This window comes from Sinohyriopsis cumingii, chromosome 9 (assembly GCF_028554795.1).
Source record: "Sinohyriopsis cumingii isolate HCF-2022 chromosome 9, ASM2855479v2, whole genome shotgun sequence".
Taxonomy (NCBI): domain Eukaryota; kingdom Metazoa; phylum Mollusca; class Bivalvia; order Unionida; family Unionidae; genus Sinohyriopsis; species Sinohyriopsis cumingii.
In genome coordinates, this window is record NC_142969.1 from 105,208,274 (window position 1) to 105,231,836 (window position 23,563).

The window sequence follows — 23,563 nt, forward strand, 5'->3', positions numbered from 1 at the left end:
TGAGAGGATGTTTGTTTAAGATTTTACAAAATTAAACTAAAACGTTGTGGCCTTTTCGCATTCAATGATATTCGCACACTCACAGACGTTTCGTAAACAGCCATTCAGTCATTAGGTAAGCATTTTAATTTCTGGAGCTTTGATATAAATATATAAAACAGACACTGTGCAAGCATGCTTCCTGTATCCTTTCCTAAAATGAGAGAGAAATCGACTTACAATCAATTTACATAATTGCAGACAGGGACAATGTTTTGTTTGACTCAGATCAGTACCACACAGATGCTATTTTTATAAAGGACTGCCTGTTATTATTTATACAAAAGTTCTCTTTTTTCCCTCGAATTCACACTTCCTCTCAGCTTGTTTAGGAATTTTCTGGCAATATTGAATTTTTTGGTGTGAAGCAGATACAATACAAAGGATGAAAAATAACTTTCAGTTTTAATGTGCACATCAGAGACTTCTTTTTCTTGAAATACAAGTTGACCAATTCGTAAAGTTTGAGAAAATTTTCATTGTTTTTCTTCTCGTAAATAAAATAAGACAATTCTCAGAAAATTGCAATTTATTGTAACTGCATTTTAATAAGAAGTGCCAGCATAGAGGTCCGTGAAAACCTTTCAGTTCCAGAAAAAAAAGCATTGTACAAAAAATATTGAGAACATTCAAGCCTTTAAAGGTTTAGAAGATTAAAATAGAAAAAAATAGAAAAGAAGAATCTCCAAGACATTTTTATTCAGTGAGTCCATGACTGCAATCAAAATGAGTTTGTTTTGTTTAGATTTGTTTTTTAAATTTCTTATGCGCATATGGAGGTATATAATGCCATTTGCCGAATGATATAGCTTGAAAAACGCCATTTGAACGTCGTTTACTGTGTAATTTGGCAGTTGTCACAATACACGCAGAGACAAGCACAATTATAAACTCTTAATTGTTAGTGCTATCCGCATGTAGGCCGCAACTGTATGGCCAAGCGCCCAATCGATTTTCCGTCTGTACATTCACGACGCAAATTGCACTCGGTTGTCCTATGAAGATCATATTTTAATTTATATTTCCATGAAACGAAACAAAATTGTTTTAGATCTTTAGGATCAGCTAGGAATAAAATTATAAAGAGTAATGGTAGTAAGTTTGTATATTTGTTCCCCACTAAGGCTTTACCAAGACAGTTTCGGGATGGGTGATTTTAACAACACGATATACATATTATTGGTTTTACCATGCCAAAAAGGTATAGTGTGTGCTTTTTCTAAGGACACGGTGAGGGAGCTGATCCCGCTCGGCCTGCGCAGGTATCAAAACATTGACCCTTGGTTTTCGAGCAGATGCTCTATCAACATTACTACTGCGCTCCCGATTTATTGTGTGCGTGTGTGTGTGTGTGTGTGTGTGTGTGTGATTTTGATTTTTAACGTAGCTTTTACAATTTTATGTCATATCGCTACGACGTCTGCAGTGTGGCAGTTTATAGTGATGCCTAGCACTGGAGCATCATGCCGCAGACATGTAGCATGCTGTCCCAACGAGTCACATTATCCTTACACCAAGCCGGCCAGTCCTAAGACTAACCTCTTAATGATGAGCGCGAAGCGAGGCAGCTGTTAGTACCATTTTTGTAAGCCTTTGGTATGACTCGGCCGGGGATCGAACCCACGACCTCCCGCATCGGAGGCGGACGCTCTAACCACTAGGCCACCGGAGCGGTCACCCCGATTTATTAAGAATATGTGTGATTGCAATGAATTGGTCCGAATTTAGTAATTACATAATGGCTCATACATTTCATTATATTTTACAGGTGTTTCAGGCATCCAGTGTTATTCCTGCAGTTATACTAAAAGCGCCGATTGGACAGTTGATTATGAATGCATAACAGCTGCAGCTAATGTGACAAGGGGGAATCCAAAGCCAACTTGTCCTACCGAATCAAGCTGCTTTGTCAAAACAGTATATAATCAAGGTATATACAAATAAATTAATCTCAAATTTATATTATTATATATTGTATTCCATCATTTATTCCCTTGAATTTTTGTTACCATAATGATGCCAGCCGCTGTCCGAGTACCCGAATGGTCTAAAGCGCTAACCGTTACGGATCACTGTCATCTCACCTCCGTCTGCGTGGGTTCGAATCTCGGGTTCGACCAATGTGGGTATGTGAGATAGCTTGCCAGTAACTTCTCGTGGGTCGGTGGTTCTTTCCGGGGTTTTCCCGGGTTCTTTCTCCACCATTTATACTGGCCGCCATGTTTTGACCTATCGTATGCTGAAAAATGGCGTTAACCTCTACAATAACAACATAAATAGGTTCAAACAGCACATTAAGTAAGAATGTTTGTCAACAATTATAACGAGAATTGAAGTCAAGGATAAATGGAAGAACATATATAAAGGAAGACAAGGAAAAAAGACTGATACAAACACCAGATACAAGAAGGAAAAATGGCAAAATTGAAATAGAAATAGTTCAAGAAGAGTATATAAGTTACCAGCAAATAATATCATATAATAAGGTTTCCTAAATACAAATCTGAAATTCGCTATCAAATGAAACGCGTTTCATGTTTGTGCAATCATACTAATCGTATGTGATAATTTATATTATCGCAGGATATTAGTACGCTGTACGAAGACTTTTATCGCGCGAGATAATTTATGTGGTTCTAAGATATTATAGTACTTTTACCGTGTGGTAAAATCCTCAAATCCTCAAGTCCTCAAATCCCGCTGAACACGGATTGAACTTAAGTGAGTTTCCCCTTATAGCTCCTCATTTATTAATGACCCGAATTTCCCCTTATTGCTCCTTATTTTATTATTAACTGGAGTCTTTTTAACAAATATTGGTTGCAATTTTTCCTAGGTCCTCCTGTTGAATCTAGTGTAGAATCTTGTGGTTTTGTTGCGCTTCTCTTCTATCTAGATTTTCCTTTTTAAGACTCGTAGTCCTACTATAAATATGAACTATATTTTGATGTACCTTTATATTAAAAACACGACAGGTTCCAGATTAAACAGTAGTATTAAACAGTACTATCTCAGCTAAACCGAATGTTAGCGTTTTCTTTTCCATTAAATCTACAACCCAATGGGATAAATTTATTTTAAAGAAAGAGTACAATAATAAATTTAATTCTACCTCAGTTGTATAAAAGAGTCTGAAAGATGGCGTGCATGCTTTTCAAAATATTTGTGGAAAAAAAAAACACATCTTCAAATGAACCACATACTATTGAAACATTAACGTATACAAGAATAGCCTATAAGGAAATTAGCATATTTGATAATTAAGCACACCAGTTTCTTCTAGTTGATTATTTCTTGAGTCCCAAGGAGGACGACATTACTTCAGGTTACAGTGCATGCCAAACAAAAGCATTACGACCAGAGCTCGTTGCCTTTAATTTCGATCTATCAAATAGATACGGGTTAAATTCAGCCAGATAATGTAAGTGATTCATCGACAACCCACTTGATTCAACGTAGGAATCCAATACAAGAATCCTCTCGATTGACCCTGACATAAACCGATAAGTCTTGTCCGATGGACCTAAAACTCCAGAGAGGGCTACCCCCAAGATTTTAGAAAACAGAGGGAACGCAGATATGCTTTCGGGTGAAATTTATGATCAAAATCGACGATTAAATGTGAAGGATCGCCCTTTTACTTACCTACTCGGGCTCAGATACCGAGTATTGGCACAAAGCAACATTATACTGATTTCAACAGTTTTCAGAGAAGTGATATAAATATTTCACGAGTTTATCAGGTCAGTATATACAGTAAATCCCTATATGTGTACAGGTTGTGATGTAATTAAACTTGGGTTAAATTTTGATTTGTAAACAAAATAACATACAAGAGAATTAAGGTAATAATTTTTTATTTCAAACATCAAATTGGTGTACTCCAATATAAAAAAGATGCAGATTTACAGCTTACATGTAATGATTTAATTATGATATCATCGAGAAAAACATCATCAACCCTCATATGAAAATCCTTATAACGACACAGCATGAAGAAGGAATAAATTACGTATTTCCTGTGGGTAACGGTGGGATGGCAAATATCCAAGCCATCCATGCAACTGTTGGGGGAAGGGTCATGTAGACGAGCAGACCCAGTGGGGTCCAAAATTCACATCAAACAAAACGTTTTATTGTGAGGTGGCCCAAAACTTTAGTTTTGTGGTGGCACCCAGAATTTCTTCCTACGCCACTGGAAAGTAAATATACAAATTGGTATTTTGATAAATTGGTACTGCAACTTTAAAGACTCGTAACATTTCCAATGTCAATCCAGAATTATCCATCAAAGGTAGTTGTAAAATTTACGGAAAACAAAGTCCGATTTAAGATACCACATGTTCACACAGTAAATGAAGTAGCTTTAACATAAACAACTACATGAAAGTCAAAATTGGACAAAATCTGAAATCAGTCATACGTTTGAAAGAATTGATAAAGTATTGACATTTGCTGGAAATAAATGTAACTAATTGACGGTGGTTGCGCATCATTCTTGACAGCATTGAACGATCACTTATTAGACGTAAAGTATACTCTTTCCATGATTATATATCGGTTTAAAATGAACCGCAACAAGGGCACAATGCAAACAACAGCATTTCAATGAGCTTCTTAGTCTTGGAAGTTCATTTGCTTACATACATATTATACAATTGTAGGAAAAATATTATACGGACAAAAGAGTTGAAAATATACCAAAATATTTAAAGAATGCTAAACCGAACAATCTACATAAACACTAAACAAGGAAGCAAAATAATTTCACTACAAAAAGTTTATGTAAATCTTGTTGATGAAAAGTGACAAATAATCATAGCTGACATCGATGCTTTTGAAAGATACAAAGGCTAAAGATGAATACAGTATGTTAGAAATACATAATTTTTAAAAATACAACTGCCTTTAAAAATGCGAAAACCAGATAGGTAGATAAAAAGCACCAATATAGAATTTTAAAGTGTGAAATGCTCAAACGTTTCAGTTTGACAAAGAAAAAGAAATTTACAATAACAACGCTGGGAAATGAAAATACTGACGAATATTTAACTTACTCAAAAGGCTAGAAAGTCAATGTATCTCATATGGAAAATCAGAACATAGATTGAAGTCTGAAATATATTGGGGGATGTAATAAAATGCATTACTGATCAATAGACACGAGTTGCTTCCTTTGGAATACCTTATGTTAAAATATGTTAAACATTTATAATACCAAAATACTAAATAAATTTACACGGGTTTCTTTCCTGACTTAAGAGCGGAAAATAATTGAAATTAGGCAAAGTAGTTCGGCGATACATTCCTTTATAAACCGGAGGACTTGAACGTGTATCTATATCAGATGGCATGGTTTATGGGGAACAAATTTATCTCTGCATGACAAACAAAGAATGTACGATAGAAAGTATGAGCATGTAAAATGGAAAGAATATTATGAATTGTTTCAAGCCAGTCAAATTGTTATGCCATTAAATAAATGTGTCAATAGCACACATCCAATATGGAGACGAAGTGTCCAAGGTGTGCAAATTCATCGAAGATGTCTGAAGCAAAGCAAATAAATAATAATATTACTGAAAATGATAGACTTAAGATTTTGAATTATTGTGAATGTACAGAATAAGCAGAAGAACAAAACGAAAGATAGAATACAGGAGAAATGAATTATTGTGGATATTATGCTAATATTGCTCGCAAGCCAGAGGAAAAATAAACCGTGCTGCTTGATCTCAGTCTTGTATGTTTGATGTTTTATAAATTCATCAATGATGATACTCATTCAACATTTTTTCAGCCATATAAAGAAAAGTGAATCGATTATTCCATGAAAGAAATACCAACATCAACGATACATTTAAACATATCATAAAATACGATCATATAATCAACACACCCACAACATTTGTTTTACTAATACATATGTTTGTTAACAGCTATATCGTTGTATAACTTTGACTTTCAGGCATACATTTAATATATTTTCAGGTGTTATGCAGGTAAATTCAGCAGTGCGAGGATGTGGAAAAGGTGGCACGCCGTGCAATGATAGAACATGCTGTGATGAAAATGGCCCGTATTCAACGTGCTGGACGGTGTGTGATACGGATTTGTGCAACGACATGGATGTTTCATCAAAACCGCAGGGATTAGGTGGCACGACTATGGGTACATGTCGCTTGAACAATTACTGGACACTGTTGAAGTGTACTGTCACTGTGCTTTCTAAATAGAGATTTTATTTGACAATATATCAATTATGTGCAGTTAACGTGTTAGAAATCAGATTACTAATTCCTAATTGACAGTCTCGAGTTGGGGGAAGGATGTGTTTGGTCTAACCACTTTCAGAATGGTGCGGCACTCTATCTAGTTCATTTTAGGTACTTTGAGACAAAACTCAATCTGCATGCAGCCTCACTGCAGGGCCGACAAGTGCTGGTGGAGGGCAGCCGGGGATATATTCCTGGTCGAACAACACTTTTTAATTTGATAAAAGAAAAATTTGGTTTGAACAAGAACTAGGAGAGGCCTGGGTGTTTCTTACTCCAGGGCCCGTGATCGCTCTCTACGGCCCTAGCAGCAGAGAGAGTGAACAGACCTTTAGCTGAAACGTCATTTTGAAAACTAAAACCTCATACTAAAGAAATGAAACCAAATAAGGTCAGTAATGCCAAACCAAAGCTTCTAACTTTAACGAGAGTTTCTCTAGTTGGGTTAGGGGTTTTTTTGTTACATTGTTTTTGTTGTTTGTCTTTTTCTAAATTATAATGTGAGTTCGTTTACCCGCCGGACGTTTCATTCAGGTCGCACCCTCTCTGCTGCTATAATTAAATCGTTATTATATCAACCAAATATTTTATCAAGACCTACACGATATCTTGTTCTGGGATCGCGGAAATGTATTGTTATGAATCCGTGTGGAGTAGATTGTGTTTTGAAAAGAAATTTTTGAATTAATCATGTCCATATCCCCACCACACCAAGTCTGATGAATGTCTCTCAAAGTATGTGTATCAACTCCATTAAAGACAACTAAAATATTACAGTTATCTCGGATCACTTTAGGTATTTGTGTGTATCATCGAGTAACATAAATCACTCAGTATTTTTATGCCTGCCTCGAGAAAATATTTTTGCTGGATTTCTTTGTTTATCTAACATTATATCGTCTTATACTACCAGATTATTAATAAACTATCTACGGACGGTGCTTCACCAATATCAGTCATAAAATTAAGAATATCATCGCCATCTTTATTCATTAACTTTGCATTTTCATTAAAATCTTTAAGTACATCGAAGCATCTCTGATCATCAACTGACGGAACTAATAACTTATCCCATTTCAGCCATCTCATTATCAAATTAAGAAATAATTGCGTTTTACCGGACCCCGATGGACCTATTATTATCATTCTGATAATTCGATAATGCTGCAATGTATTTTCTACAGTCTTGTTTCTTATCGTATACATTTCAAGACGACATTCGCACACGAGCGAACGAACGAGATCGCTACAATTTACCTCCCTATCAAAATCGAATGGAGAGAGAGTGAGAGGATGTTAGTTTAAGATTTTACAAAATTAAACTAAAACGTTGTGGCCTTTTCGCATTCAATGATATTCGCACACTCACAGACGTTTCGTAAACAGCCATTCAGTCATTAGGTAAGCATTTTAATTTCTGGAGCTTTGATATAAATATATAAAAGAGACACTGTGCAACCATGCTTCGTGTATCCTTTCCTAAAATGAGAGAGAAATCGACTTACAATCAATTTACATAATTGCAGACAGCGACAATGTTTTGTTTGCCTCAGATCAGTACCACACAGATGCTATTTTTATAAAGGACTGCCTGTTATTATTTATACAAAAGTTCTCTTTTTTCCCTCGAATTCACACTTCCTCTCAGCTTGTTTAGGAATTTTCTGGCAATATTGAATTTTTTGGTGTGAAGCAGATACAATACAAAGGATGAAAAATAACTTTCAGTTTTAATGTGCACATCAGAGACTTCTTTTTCTTGAAATATAAGTTGACCAATTCGTAAAGTTTGAGAAAATTTTCATTGTTTTTCTTCTCGTAAATGAAATAAGACAATTCTCAGAAAATTACAATTTATTATAACTGCATTTTAATAAGAAATGACAGCATAGAGGTCCGTGAAAACCTTTCAGTTCCAGAACAAAAGCATTGTACAAAAGATATTGAGAACATTCAAGCCTTTAAAGGTTTCGAAGATTAAGAAAGAAAAAAATATAAAAGCAGAAATTCCAAGACATTTTTATTCAGTGAGTCCATGACTGCAATCAAAATGAGTTTGTTTTGTTTAGATTTGTTTTATAAATTTATTATGCGCATATGGACGTATATAATGCCATTTGCCGAATGATACAGCTTGAAAAATGCCATTTGAAAGTCGTTTACTGTGTAAATTGGCAGCTGCCACAATAAACGCAGAGAAAAGCACAATTATAAACTCTTAATTGTTAGTGCTATCCGCATGTAGGCTGCAACTCTATGGCAAGCGCCCAATTGATTTTCGGTCTGTGCATTCACGACGCAAATTTCACCCGGTTCTCCTATGAAGATCATATTTCAATTTATATTTATTGGAAACGAAACAAAATTGTTTTGGATCTTTAGGATCAGCTAGGAATAGAATAATAAAGAGTACTGGTAGTAAGTTTGTATATTTGTTCCCCACTAAGGCTTTACGAAGAGAGTTTCGGGATGAGTGGTTTTAACAACACGATAAACGTATTATTCGCTTTACCATGCCAAAAAAGTATAGTTGTGTGCCTTTTCTAAGGACACGCTGAGGGAGCTGACCCCGCTCGGCCTGCGCAGGTATCAAAACATTGACCCTTGGTTTTCGAGCAGGAGCTCTATCAACATTACTACTGCGGCTCCCGATTTATTGTGTGTGTGTGTGTGTGTGTGTGATTTGCACTTTTAACGTAGCTTTAACAATTTTATGTCATATCGCTACGAGGTCTGCAGTGTGGCAGTTTATAGTGATTCCTAGCACTGGGGCATCATGCCGCAGACATGTAGCATGATGTCCCAACGAGTCACATTATCCTTACACCAGACCGACCAGTCCTAAGACTAACCTCTTAATGATGAGCGCGAAACGAAGCAGCTGTTTGTACCATTTTTGTAAGCTTTTGGTATGACTCGGCCGGGGATCGAACCCACGACCTCCCGCATTGGAGGCGGACGCTCCAACCACTAGGCCACCGAAGCGGTCTTTATTAAGAATATGTGTGATTGCAATGAATTGGTCCGAATATAGTAATTACATAATGGCTCATACATTTCATTATATTTTACAGGTGTTTCAGGCATCCAGTGTTACTCCTGCAGTTATACTAAAAGCGCCGATTGGACAGTTGATTATGAATGCATAACAGCTGCAGCTAATGTGACAAGGGGGAATCCAAAGCCAACTTGTCCTACCGAATCAAGCTGCTTTGTCAAAACAGTATATAATCAAGGTATATACAAATAAATTAATCTCAAATTTATATTATTATATATTGTATTCCATCATTTATTCCCTTGATTTTTTGTTACCATAATGTTGACAAACTTCTTCTTTGTCTTTCCTGTTCAGAGGTGACTATGAAATCACATAGTGGTTTGGTTTGTGTGAGCGAACTGGTGGCTGATCACTGAAATTTGTGCTCTGAACTATATGTGGCACACTTAACAGCATATGTTACTTCGGTTTTCTTGATCATAGGGCAAGTGCTACAGTTATGAATTTCACGTTGCTAACGCTTTTGCACTGCCTCTGCGCATTTCCTCGGTTCAATGTCTACAGCTCCAGTATTGGTAAGAATGCACCAGGTCGAGCGATCCTGTGCGGGACTTTCCCAAGACTGAAGGTCAATGTTGAAGTGAGTCAAGAATTATTTAAGGGAATCTTTGAATACTTTCTTTTGACAATCCCCTTCAGCTCAACACAGGCGATACTCTTCAGTTATCCTGGAGTTGTGACATGCCCATCTCGGCTGTGGTATCATCACTGGTGTTTGGATCCTTGGAATATCTGCCCGTGTGAGAAGGTCAGTGTCTAGGGTCATATTCTGCCAAAGTATCCTCATCAGTGTCCTCGGGGAGCTTATTTGGAATAGGTTGACATTCTTGACGAAGCGTCTGTACACTGTCAATGTTTCGTAAGCATACAGACTCGTTGGTAACAGTAGCATAGCAACCTTCAGTTTTATTTGTAGACTGTTAACTCTGCGCTCACACACAATCACACATAGTCTGTCAGAGGCTACACTTGCGTTAGCAAGTCTCTCATTGAGTCCGTCTTCGACGTGGACTGCACGTGACAGTGTGCTGCCGGTAGAGGTGAATATGTCCAATGAGTTTCGTCATTTACTTTGTCGGTAGACTACGTAAGGCTTTCCTCGTGCAGATTGGTACAACACCTATTTTGTTTTGATAGTGATTTTGAGACCGATATTATCCATGTCAGACTCAGATTTAGCATTCAAGAAACAGTCGACAGAAAATTGGAAATAATAAATAGTCATTTCTTGTAACTTCATCTTTGCATGTAGCCTTCTGACATTGATACGTTTCACGTCAGTCCGGTATTTAATGTCAAACCTAGTGTCATCGTCTCGGATAGCATCAGTAAACATGTCGGAGAGTATGATATTGAAGAGGGTTGGGGCCAGCATACATCCTTGCTTGACTCCATTGGGGATTGTGAATAATTCGATTAATTGTTGTCGTCCATGACGAGAGCGAAAAGCCATCACGGAATTGCAAAACCATATCGACGAATTTCTCTGATCAACCAGATTTTGCTTTTGTCAGGTCCATTCATGTCGTGTACAGGTTGAAGTTGTGTTCATTGCAGTTTACGGAGCTGCAAACACTGGAGTTAGCAAGCTGCAAACACCATGTGTGTGGTCCCTCGTCTTTTTCAGAGGCCACACTGACTCTCTGGCTGGAGCGCTGTATCGATGTGATGCACAAGGCGATTCAGCAGAATTCTGGCGAGGATTTTGCCAGATCTTGACAGAAAGGAGATTGCCCTGTGGGTTTTGTAGAATTGTCTAATGACATTTTGCTTGTACAAGTGGGACATGTATGCATGTTTGCATTCTTAGGACATAGTTTATTAATTCGCAATGGACTGGAAGAGTTCGGTTAATTTCTGTGCCATGTTTGACCTTCTGGCTTTGTAGACTTCTGATTATATGACATCTGCTCCATGTGCTTTGCCACTTGAAAACAGTTCAATTGCTTTCTCACTTTGAGTCTGCGTTAGAGGATCGGCAAGTTATAAGTTGATTCCATTTCGGGTAGTCGATCAATTACCTCCTAACTGATAGATGACTATTGATTGAGGATGTTGCTGAATGATACTGCTCATCGTTGAAGTATATTTCCCTTTGCACGTGAGCGGTGTGTTGCTGTCAGCACTCATTATTGGAGTTGTTCGTGATGACTGTAACCCTAAAATAGACTTTAAAGCGTCATATATGTTCTCTTCGTGTCATTCTTCATATACAACTTCTTGCGCCATCACGAGTTGTGTAATTTTGTGAGTATGTATTGAACAGTCTTCTTGATATTGTTGAAGGGTGCCTTCTTAGATGATGAAGTTATGTCTTCTAAACAGGTCCTCCGAAGTCTCTGTATGGCTGCGTCTTTCTTATCAAACCAATTTTGATGTTTACGTTTGGTGGGACTGACGATTTTTGGTTGCAGACTATGAGTATACAGACTCTCTGAATGATTCTCTGAGGTTTTCGACATTCTCTGAGTACAGATGGAGTGTATCTAGTTGGCTGTACAGTTGGTCGAAGAATGTCTGGTGCACATTCTCCTGCTTCAATTTGCAGATGCTAAACTTTCGGAGCACTTTTTGCCATGTGGTCGTCTGCTAGGCTGAATCTGTATATTTCGCGTTTAGACACTATGAGTCTGTGGTCAGTCCAGCATTCTGCATATTTCATGGCCTTGATTACTCGGACATACTGCCTGTCTCTTCTCCTGACGATCACATGATCAAAGAGATGTGAGTGCTTGGAGCGTGAGGGTATCCAAGATGTCGCATTGCGGTTTGGCAGACAGAATATTGTGTTGGTGATTAGCAGGTCAATAATTAGTGAATTTCCACAGTAGATGAATCCGTTGTTGTTCCAACATGCCAAAGTCGTTATTATCAATAACATCTTGATATGTCTGGTTATATCTGCCATCTCTATCCTAAAGAAATAGGAATGATGAGCTCTTTTGCAGAATCCATATCTTCATAAACGTTTACCTTGATCTAATCTGGGTTGGTCATAGTGCGTGCATAGGCGCAGATACTAATGTCTTTCTCCAGACAATGGGCGTCCTTCTCTTTCTTTAGTCTGCCATCCGTACCTTTTGGAGATTTGTGAGCAATGCTCAGGAGATGTGACGTGACGGAGAACCAGACATAAGCCTCGCGTCGCTCTTCTTAACTTCGTTCACCACAGGAGAATGTGCAGCCAGCTCCAACTTTACTGATTTGTCATTCTTCAATTAGGCGAGTTTCACTTGTGGCTGATATCTGTTTGTTGAACCTAGTCAGCTCAGTTCCAGCTAGAGCCGTTATTCCCTCAGTTCAATTGGCTTATGGAATGTCCATTATTTAGCGCTAATTCTAGGCACATAAGGTGAGTGGAGGCACCTTTGTCTTCTTGCTAGGTTTTCGACCGCTAATCCCCGTTAGTGTTAGTATGCTGCCCAATCTTAATATTTAGGGCACCTTTTCTAGCCCTTCCTCATACTACGGAGAAGAGCAGTGTAATACTAAAACGGGATGCCCACTCATTTCGAAGGATGCCGAGTTTCACCTCGGTGCAGGTGTACTCCAAAATAAAAAACATGCAGCTTTACAGCTTACATGTCATGATTTAATTATGATATCATCGAGAAAAGCATCATCAACCCTCATATGAAAATCCTTATAACGACACAGCATGAAGAAGGAATAAATTACGTATTTCTTGTGGGTAAATTTGGGATGGCAAATATCCAAGCCATCCATGCAACTGTTGGGGGAAGGGTCATAGAGACGAGCAGACCTAGTGGTGTCCAAAATTCACATCAAACAAAACGTTTTATTGTGAGGTGGCCCAAAACTTTAGTTTTGTGGTGGCACCCAGAACTTCTTCCTACGCCACTGGAAAGTAAATATACAAATTGGCATTTTGATAAATTGGTACTGCAACTTTAAAGACTCGTAAAGTTTCCAATGTCAATCCAGAATGATCCTTCAAAAGTAGATGTAAAATCTACGGAAAACAAAGTCTGATTTAAGGTACCACATGTTGACATAGTAAATGAAGTAGCTTTAACATAAACAACTTCATGAAATCAAAATTTGACAAAATCTGAAATCAGTCATACGTTTGAAAGAATTGATAAGGTATTGATATTTGCTGGAAATAAATATCACTAATTGACGGTGCTTGCGCATGATTCTAGACAGCATTGAACGATCACTTATTAGACGTAAAGTATACTCTTTCCATGATTATATATCGTTTTAAAATGAACCGCAACAAGGGCACAATGCAAGCAACAGCATTTAAAAGAGCTTCTTAGTCTTGGAAGTTCATTTGCTTACATACATATTATACAATTGTAGGAAAAATATTATACGGACAAAAGAGTTGAAAATATACCAAAATATTTAAAGAATGCTAAACCGAACAATCTACATAAACACTAAACAAGGAAGCAAAATAATTTCACTACAAAATGTTTATGTAAATCTTGTTGATGAAAATTGACAGATAATCATAGCTGACATCGATGCTTTTGAACGATACAAAGGCTAAAGATGAATACAGTATTTTAGAAATACATAATTTTTAAAAATACAACTGCCTTTAAAAATGCGAAAACCAGATAGGTAGATAAAAAACACTAATATAGATTTTTAAAGGGTGAAATGCTCAAACATTTCAGTTTGACAGAGAAAAAGAATTTACAATAACAACGCTGGGAAATGAAAATACTGACGAATATTTAACTTACTCAAAATGCTAGAAGGTCAATGTATCTCATTTGGAAAATCAGAACATAGATTGAAGTCTGAAATATATTGGGGGATGTAATAAAATGCATTACTGATCAATAGACGCGTGTTGCTTCCTTTGGAATACCTTAAGTTAAAATATGTTAAACATTTAGAATATTAAAATACTAAATAAATTTACACGGGTTTCTTTCCTGACTTAAGAGCGAAAAATAATTGAAATTAGGCAAAGTGTTCGGCGATATATTCCTTTATATAACGGAGGACTTGAAAGTGTATCTATATCAGATGGCATGGTTTATGGGGAACAAATTTATCTCTGCATGACAAACAAAGAATGTATGATTGAAAGTATGAGCATGTAAAATGGAAAGAATATTATGAATTGTTTCAAGCCAGTCAAATTGTTATGCCATTAAATAAATGTGTCAATAGCACACATCCAATATGGAGACGAAATGTCCAAGGTGTGCAAATTCATCAGAGATGTCTGAAGCAAAGCAAATAAATAATAATATTACTGAAAATGATAGACTTAAGATTTTGAATTATTATGAATGTACAGAATAAGCAAAAGAACAAAACGAAAGATAGAATACAGGAGAAATGAATTAATGTGGATATTATGTTAATATTGCTCGCAAGCCAGAGGAAAAATAAACCATGCTGCTTGATCTCAGTCTTGTATGTTTGATGTTTTATAAATTCATCAATGATAATACCCATTCAACATTTTTTCAGCCATATAAAGAAAAGTGAATCGATTATTCCATGAAAGAAATACCAACATCAACGATACATTTAAACATATCATAAAATACGATCATATAATCAACACACCCACAACATTTGTTTTACTAATACATATGTTTGTTAACAGCTGTATCGTTCTATAACTTTTACATTTAGGCATATATTTAATATATTTTCAGGTGTTATGCAGGTAAATTCAACAGTGCGAGGATGTGGAAAAGGTGGCACGCCGTGCAATGATAGAACATGCTGTGATGAAAATGGCCCGTATTCAACGTGCTGGACGGTGTGTGATACGGATTTGTGCAACGACATGGATGTTTCATCAAAACCGCCGGGATTAGGTGGCACGACTATGGGTACATGTCGCTTGAACAATTACTGGACACAGTTGACTTGTACTGTCATTGTGCTTTGTAAACAGAGGTTTTATTTGACAATATATTAATTATCTCTAGTTAAAATGTTAGAAATCAGATTTCTAATTCCTAACTGAGCAAGGGCAGACTGACAGTCACAGGTAATGTCAGGGATAGGTTTGTTCTAACCACATTCAGAATGGTGCGGCACTCTATCTAGTTCATTTTAGGTACTTTGTGACAATACTCAATCTGCATGCAGGCTCTCTACAGGGCCGACAAGAGCTGGGGGAGGGCAACCGGGGATATATTCTCGGTCGAACAACACTTTTTAATTTTGTAACAAAAAATTTGGTTTCAACAAGAACTAGGAGCGGCCTGGGTGTTTTTTACTCCAGGGCCCGTGATCGCTCTCTACGGCCCTAGCAGCAGAAAGAGTGAACAAGACCTTTTCCTGAAACATCATTTTCAAAACTAAAACCTCATACTAAAAAAATGAAACAAAATAAGGTCAGTAACGCCAAACCAAAGCCTCTAACTTTAAGGAGATTTTCTCTAATTGGGTTAGTTTTTTCGTTACATTGTGTTTGTCGTTTGTGTTTTTCTAAATTAGTATGTAAATTCGTTTACCCGCTGGACGTTTCATTGAGGTCGCACCATTTCTGCTGCAATATTTAAATCATTATTATATCAACCAAATATTTTATCAAGACCTACGCGATATCTTGTTCTGGGATCGTGTAAATTTATTGTCATGAATCCGAGTGGAGTAGATTGAGTTTTGGAAAAGAAATTTTTGAATTAATCATGTCCATATCCCCACCACACCAAGTCTGATGAATGTTTCTCAAAGTATGTTTATCAACTCCATTAAACACAACTAAAATATTCCAGTTATCTCTGATCACTTTAGGCATTTGTGTGTATCGTCGAGTAACATAAATCACAGTATTTTTATGCCTGCCTCGAGAAAATATTTCTGCTGGATTTGTTTGTTTATCTAACATTACGTCGTCTTATACTACGAGGTTATTAATAAACTATCTACGGACGGTGCTTCATCAATATCAGTTATAAAATTAATAATATCATCGCCATCTTTATTCATTAACTTTGCATTTTCATTACAATCTTTAACTACATCGAAGCATGTCTGATCATGAACTGACGAAACTAATAACTTATCCCATTTCAGCCATCTCATTATCAAATTAAGAAATAATTGCGTTTTACCGGACCCCGAGGGGACCTATTATTATCATTCTGATAATTCGATAATGCTAAAATGTGTTTTCTACAGTCTTGTTTCTTATCATATACATTTCAAGCCGACGTTCACACACGAGTGAACGAACGAGATCGCTACAAGTTACCTCCCTATCAATATCGAATGGAAAGAGAGTGAGAGGATGTTTGTTTAAGATTTTGCAAAATTAAACTAAAACTTCGTGGCCTTCTCCCATCCCATGATATTCGCACACTCACAGAAGTTTCGTAAACAGCCATTCAGTCATTTGGTAAGGACTTTAATTTTTGGAACTTTGATATTAATACATAAAACAGAAACACTGTGCAAGCATGCTTCGTGTATTCTCTCCTAAAAGGAGGGAGAAATCGATTTCCAATCACTTTACATAATTGCAGACAGGAACAATGTTTTGTTTGACTCAGATCAGTACAACACAGTTGTTAATTTTATAAAGGACTGCCTGTTATGATTTATACAAAAGTTCTCTTTTTTCCCTCGAATTCACACTTTCCCTCATTTTGTTTATGAATTTTCTGGCAATATTGAATTTTTTGGTGTGAAGCAGATACAATACAAAGGATGAAAAATAACTTTTATTTTTAATGTGCACATCAGAGACTTCTTTTTCTTGAAATACAAGTTGACAAATTCGTAAAGTTTGAGAAAATCTTCGTTGTTTTTCTTCTCGTAAATGAAATAAGACAATTCTAAGGAAATTGCAATTTATTATAACTGCATTTTTAAAAGAAATGCCAGCATAGAGGTCCGAGAAAACCTTTCAGTTCCAGAAAAAAAGCTTTGTACAAAAGATATTGAGGACATTCAAGCCTTTCAAGGTTTCGAAGATTAGAAAAGAAAAACAAATGCAAAACAGAGAAACTCCAAGACATTTTTATTCAGTGAGCCCATGACTGCAATCAAAATGAGTTTGTTTTCTTTGGATTTGTTTTTTAAATTTCTCATGCGCATATGGACGTATATAATGCCATTTGCCGAATGATATTGCTAGCATAACGGCATTTGTACGTCGTTTGCTGTGTAATTTGGCAGTTGTCACAATAAACGCAGAGAAAAGTGCAATTATAAACTCTTAATTGTTAATGCTATTCGCATGTCCGCCACAACTGTATGGCGAAGCGCCCAATCGATTTTCCGTCTGTACATTCACGACGCAAATTGCACTCGGTTGTCCTATGAAGATCATATGTTAATTTATATTTCCATGAAACGAAACAAAATTGTTCTGGATCTTTAGGATCAGCTAGGAATAGAATTACAAAGAGTACTGGTAGTAAGTTTATATATTTGTTCCCCACTAAGGCTTTACCAAGACAGTTTCGGGATGAATGGTTTTAACAACACGATGAACATATTATTGGCTTTACCATGCCAAAAAAATTATAGCTGTGTGTCTTTTCTAAGGACACGGTGAGGGAGCTGACCCCGCTCGGCCTGCGCAGGTATCAAAACATTGACCCTTGGTTTTAGAAACTGACGCTCTATCAACATTACTACTAAGGCTCCCGATTCATTGTGTTTCTCTGTGTGTGTGATTTGGATTTTTAACGTAGCTTTAACAATTTTATGTCAAGTCGCTACGATGTCTGCAGTGTGGCAGTTTATAATCATGATTAGCACTGGTGCATCATGCCGCAGACATGTAACATGATGTCCCAACGAGTCACATTATCCTGACACCAGGCCGACCAGTCCTAACACTACCCTCTTAATGATGAACGCGTTCCCACGACCTCCCCCATCGGAGGCGGAAGCTCTAACCACTAGGCCACCGGAGCTGTGGCCCCGATTCACTAAGAATAGGTGTGATTGCAGTGAATGGGTCCGAAGATAGTAATTACATAATGCCTCATCAATTTCATTATATTTCACAGGTGTTTCAGGGATCCAGTGTTACTCCTGCAATTATACTAAAAGCGCCGATTGGACAGTTGACTATCGATGCGTAACAGCTGCAGCTAATGTGACAAGGGGTAATCCAACGCCAGATTGTCCTACCGAATCAAGCTGCTTTGTCAAAACGGTATATAAAGAAGGTATATACAAATAAATTAATTTCAAAGTTATATTTTTATATATTGTTTTCCATCATTTAATCCCTTGATTTTTTTTGCTACCATAATGTTCACAAACTTCTTTGTCTTTCCTGTTCAGAGGTGACTATGAAATCACTAAGTGGTTTGGTTTGTGTGAGCGAATTAGTGGCTGATCAGTCCAACTTGTGCTCTGAACTATATGAGGCACACTTAACCGCATATGTTACTTCGGTTTTCTTGATCAATAGGGAAAGTGCTGCAGTTATGAATTTCACGTTACTAACGCTTTTGCACTACCTGTGCAAATCTCCTCACTTCAATGTCTACAGCTCCAGTATTGATAAGAATGTACCAGATCGAGCTATCATATGCGAGACTTTCCCAAGACTGAAGGTCAATGTTGAAGTGAGTCAAGAATTATTTAAGGAATCTTTGAATACTTTCTTTTGACAACCACCTTCAGCTCAGCACAGGCGATACTCTTCAGTCATCCTGGAAATGTGACATGCCCATCTCGGCTGTGGTTTCATCAGTGGTGTGTGGATGCTTGGAATATCTGCCCGTGTGAGAAGGTCAGTGTATAGGATCATACTCTGCCAAAGTATCCTCATCAGTGTCCTCGGGGAGCTTATTTGGAATAGGTTGACATTCTTGACGAAGCGTCTGTACACTGTCAATGTTTCGTAAGCATACAGACTCGTTGGTAACAGTAGCAACCTTCACTTTTATTTGTAGACTGCTACCTCTGCGCTCACACACAATCGCACATAGTCTGTCAAAGGCTACACTTGGGTTAGCAAGTCTGTCATTGAATCCGTCTTCGACGTGGACTGCACGTGACAGTGTGCTGCTGGTATAGGTGAATATGTCCAATGTGTTTCGTCATTTACTTTGTCAGTAGACTACGTATGGCTTTCCTCGTGCAGGTTGGTACAACACCTATTTTGTTTTGATAGTGATTTTGAGACCGATATTATCCATGTCAGACTCAGATTTAGCATTCAAGGAACAGACGTCAAAAAATTGGAAATAATAAATAGTCAGTTCTTATAGTTTCATCTCTGCATGTAGCCTTCTGACATTGATACGTTTCACGTAAGTCCGGTATCTAATGTCAAACCCAGTGTCATGGTCACGGATAGCATCAGTAAACATGTCAGAGAGTATGATATTGAAGAGGGTTGGGGCCAGCATACATCCTTGCTTGACTCCATTGGGGATTGTGAATAATTCGATTAATTGTTGTCGTCCATGACGAGAGCGAAAAGGCCATCACGGAATTGCAGAACCATAACGACGAATTTCTCTGACCAATCAGATTTTGCTTTTGTCAGGTCCAATCATGTCGTGTACAGGTTATATTCATTGCAGTTTACGGAGCTGCAAACACTGGAGTTAGCGAGCTGCAAACACCATGTGTGTGGTCCCTTGTCTTTTTCAGAGGCCACACTGACTCTCTGGCAGGAGCGCTGGATCGATGTGATGCACAAGGCGATTCATCAGAATTCTGGCGAGGATTTTGCCAGATCTTGACAGAAAGGAGATTGCCCTGTGGGTTTTGTAGAATTGTCTAATGACATTTTGCTTGTACAAGTGGGACATGTATACATCTTTGCACTCTTAGGACATAGTTTATTAATTCGCAATGGACTGGAAGAGTTCGGTTAAATTCTGTGCCATGTTTGACTTTCTGGTTTTGTAGACTTCTGATGATATGACATCTGCTCCATGTGATTTGCCACTTGAAAACAGTTAAATTGCTTTCTCACTTTGAGTCTGCGTTGGAGGATCAGCAAGTTATAAGTTGATTTCCACTTCGGGTAGTCGATCAATTAACTACTAACTGATAGATGACTGTTGATTGAGGATGTTGTTGAATTATACTGTTCGTCGTTGAAACATATTTACTTTTGTACGTGTGCTTTGTGTTGCTGTCAGCATTCATAATTGAAGTTGTTTGTGATGAATGTAGCCCTAAAATAGACTTCAAAGCGTCATATATGTTCTCTTCGTGCCATTCTTCATATTCACCTTATTGCTCCACCATGAGTTGTGTAATTGTATGAGTATGCATTGGGCAGTCTTCTTGATATTGTTGAAGGGTGCCTTCTTAGATGATGAAGTTATGTCTTCTACACAGGTCCTCCGAAGTCTCTGTATGGCTGCGTCTTTCTTATCAAACCAATTTTGATGGTTACCTTTGGTGGGACTGACATTTTCGGTTGCAGACGATGAGTATACAGACTCTCTGACTGATTCTCTGGGGTTTTCGACTTTCTCTGAGTACAGATCGAGTGTATCTAGTTGGCTGTACAGTTGGTCGACGAATGTCTGATGCACATTCTCCTGCTTCAATTTGCAGATGCTAAACTTTCGGGGCACTTTTTGCCATGTGGTCATCTCCTAGACTGAATATGTATATTGGGCTTTTAGACACTATGAGTCTGTGGTCAGTCCAGCATTCTGCATGTTTCATGGCCTTGGTTACTCGAACATCCTGCCTGTCCCTTCTCCTGACGATCACATGATCAAAGAGATGTGAGTGCTTAAAGCGTGAGGGTATCCAAGATGTCACATTGCGGTTTGGCAGACGGAATATTGTATTGGTTATTAGCAGGACAATGTTTAGTGTATTTCCTCAGTAGATGAATCCGTTGTTGTTCCAACATGCCAAAGTCGTTATTGTCAATAACATCTTGCTATGTCTGGTTATATCTGCCAACTCTATCCTAAAGAAATAGGAATGATGAGCTCTTCTGCACAATCCATATCTTCATAAAATTGTACCTTCATCTAATCTGGGTTTTTCATACTGGGTGCATAAACGCAGATACTAATGTCTTTCTCAAGATAACAGGCGTACTTCTCTTTCTTTAGTCTGTCATCCATACCTTTTGGGAGATTTGTGAGGAATGCTCAGGAGCTGTGACGTAACGGAAAACCAGACATAAGCCTCGCGTCGCTCTTCTTAACTTCGTTCACCACAGAAGACTGTGCAGCCAGCTTCAACTTTATTGATTTGTCATTCTTCAATTAGGCGAGTTTCACTTGTGGCTCATATCTGTTTATTGAACCTAGTCAGTCCAGTTCCAGCTAGATCCGTTCTTCTCTCGATTCAATTGGCTTGTGGAATATCCTTTATTTAGCGCTAATTCTAGGCACATAAGGTGAGTCGAGGTACCTTTGTCTTCTTGCTAGGTTTTCGACCGCTAATCCCTGTTAGTGTCAGTATGCTGCCCAAGCTCAATATTTAGGGCACCTTTTCTAGCCCTTCCTCATACTACGGAGATGAGCAGTGTAATCCTAAAATGGGATGCCCACTCATCTCAGAGGATGCCGAGTTTCATTTCGGTGCAGGGACAAGCGACATTATGCCCTGAGCCACCTGTGTTCATTTATGTTGTTAAAGCTCCCATTGGATCCACACCTGCTTACTTGCCGCTCAACAATCGCGACAGGACTTTAAGGTATCTGGTGATGGACGGAAATGATGTCATTACTTGCGCGTGAGTTGGGTTTAAGAGAGGGAACGTTGCGCACAGTCACCCTCAATCTCTCACCTAGTGGCAAGACAATGCCGAGAGGTCTGGCAACAAGTCCGATGCAATTGATGGCGATCAGTTTTCACTGCACTTGAAATGATGCCAGGCGCTGTCCGAGTGGAAGAATGGTCTAAGGCACTAACCGTTACGGGTCACTGTCATCTCACCTCCGTCTGCGTGGGTTCGAATCTCGGGTTCGACCAATGTGGGTATGTGAGATAGCTTGCCAGTAACTTCTCGTGGGTCGGTGGTTCTTTCCGAGCTTTACCCGGGTTCTTTCTCCACCTCTTATACTGGCCACCATGATTGGCCTATCGTATGCTGAAAAATGGCGTTAAACACTACAACAACAACATAAATAAGTTCAAACAGCACATTAAGTAAGAATGTTTGTCAACAATTATAACGAGAATTGAAGTCAAGGAAAAATGTAAGAACATATATAAAGGAAGACAATGAAAAAAGATTGATACAAACACCAGATACAACAAGGAAAAATGGCAAAATTGAAATAGAAATAGTTCAAGAAGATTATGTAAGGTACCAGCAAATAATATCATATAATAAGGTTTCCTAAATACAAATCTGAAATTCGCTATCAAATGAAACGCGTTAGATGTTTGTGCAATCATAATAATCGTGTGACATAATTTATATTATCGCACGATATTAGTACGCTGTACGAAGACTTTTATCGCGCGAGATAATTTATGTGGTTCTAAGATAGTATAATGCTTTTACTGTGTGAAATAATTTATCTGGTCCCTCGTAATTATAGTACGCTTTACAAATGCTTTCACCTTGTGCGATTTTGTATGTTGTCCTACGATGTTAAAATGCACTGTACAAATGGTTTTGACACAACACAGGATCCTATATATGAGTGCCGTGGTAGAACCTTTGGTGGAAGTCTGGATTCGTAATCCAGGGAACATAGGTTCGATACGAACAAAGTTTCTTTGTTATCAAGGAAAGAAGTCATCTTCTCAGTACTTTCGTATAATGCAATCAAATCTAAATTGAACAGATAGAAACGCTTCATACTAAACCCACCTGAGCTCTCTCTCTCTCTCTCTCTCTCTCTCTCTCTCTCTCTCACACACACACACACACACACACACACACACACACACACCACACACACACCGATCTCTCTGATATTTTCTAATTGTTTCGTAAATTTAAAGTATCAGCAAATTAATGGCAATAGTTGAAACTCAAACGGAACTCAAGAAAATTTTTTTTATTTGTTTAGTGTTTCTCGCAATATAAGGATGTTTATAATTTTAATACGGATTTTGTTTGATTTTATTTATGATTTAGACTAATAAATATAAATAATTTCCTACAGTTCTAATAAACAGACGATTGTTCCCTCCCACCACAAAGAAGTTCGTCGACAAACATAATTTCATCATTATAACAATGCGCGTCGCAATAACATGTGTGCATCTTTTAACACATGATCAGTATTAACAAATTGTCACGTATCATTGGAGAGAAATTCTC

General features: G+C 37.7%; 1 protein-coding gene and 1 non-coding gene across 5 annotated transcripts in view; one reads left to right on the top strand and one right to left on the bottom strand.

The window, feature by feature from the left end:
- Positions 1 to 23,563, top strand: part of LOC149792406 (uncharacterized) — a 108,532-nt gene that overhangs the window by 80,445 nt on the left and 4,524 nt on the right. For 2 of the 4 annotated variants that reach the window (XM_089970979.1, XM_089970976.1), the window contains 5 exons: positions 1,808 to 1,969; positions 6,031 to 6,210; positions 9,389 to 9,550; positions 15,030 to 15,209; positions 18,351 to 18,512. In XM_089970979.1, the coding sequence (XP_089827105.1) occupies positions 1,808 to 1,969; positions 6,031 to 6,210; positions 9,389 to 9,550; positions 15,030 to 15,209; positions 18,351 to 18,512 (846 nt within the window). The remainder of the gene's footprint in view (positions 1 to 1,807; positions 1,970 to 6,030; positions 6,211 to 9,388; positions 9,551 to 15,029; positions 15,210 to 18,350; positions 18,513 to 23,563) is intronic. The other 2 variants (XM_089970978.1, XM_089970977.1) reach the window with 2 other exon arrangements.
- Trnar-ccg (transfer RNA arginine (anticodon CCG)) lies at positions 1,639 to 1,715 on the bottom strand. Its single transcript has one exon. It is a non-coding gene; the product is annotated as a tRNA-Arg (tRNA).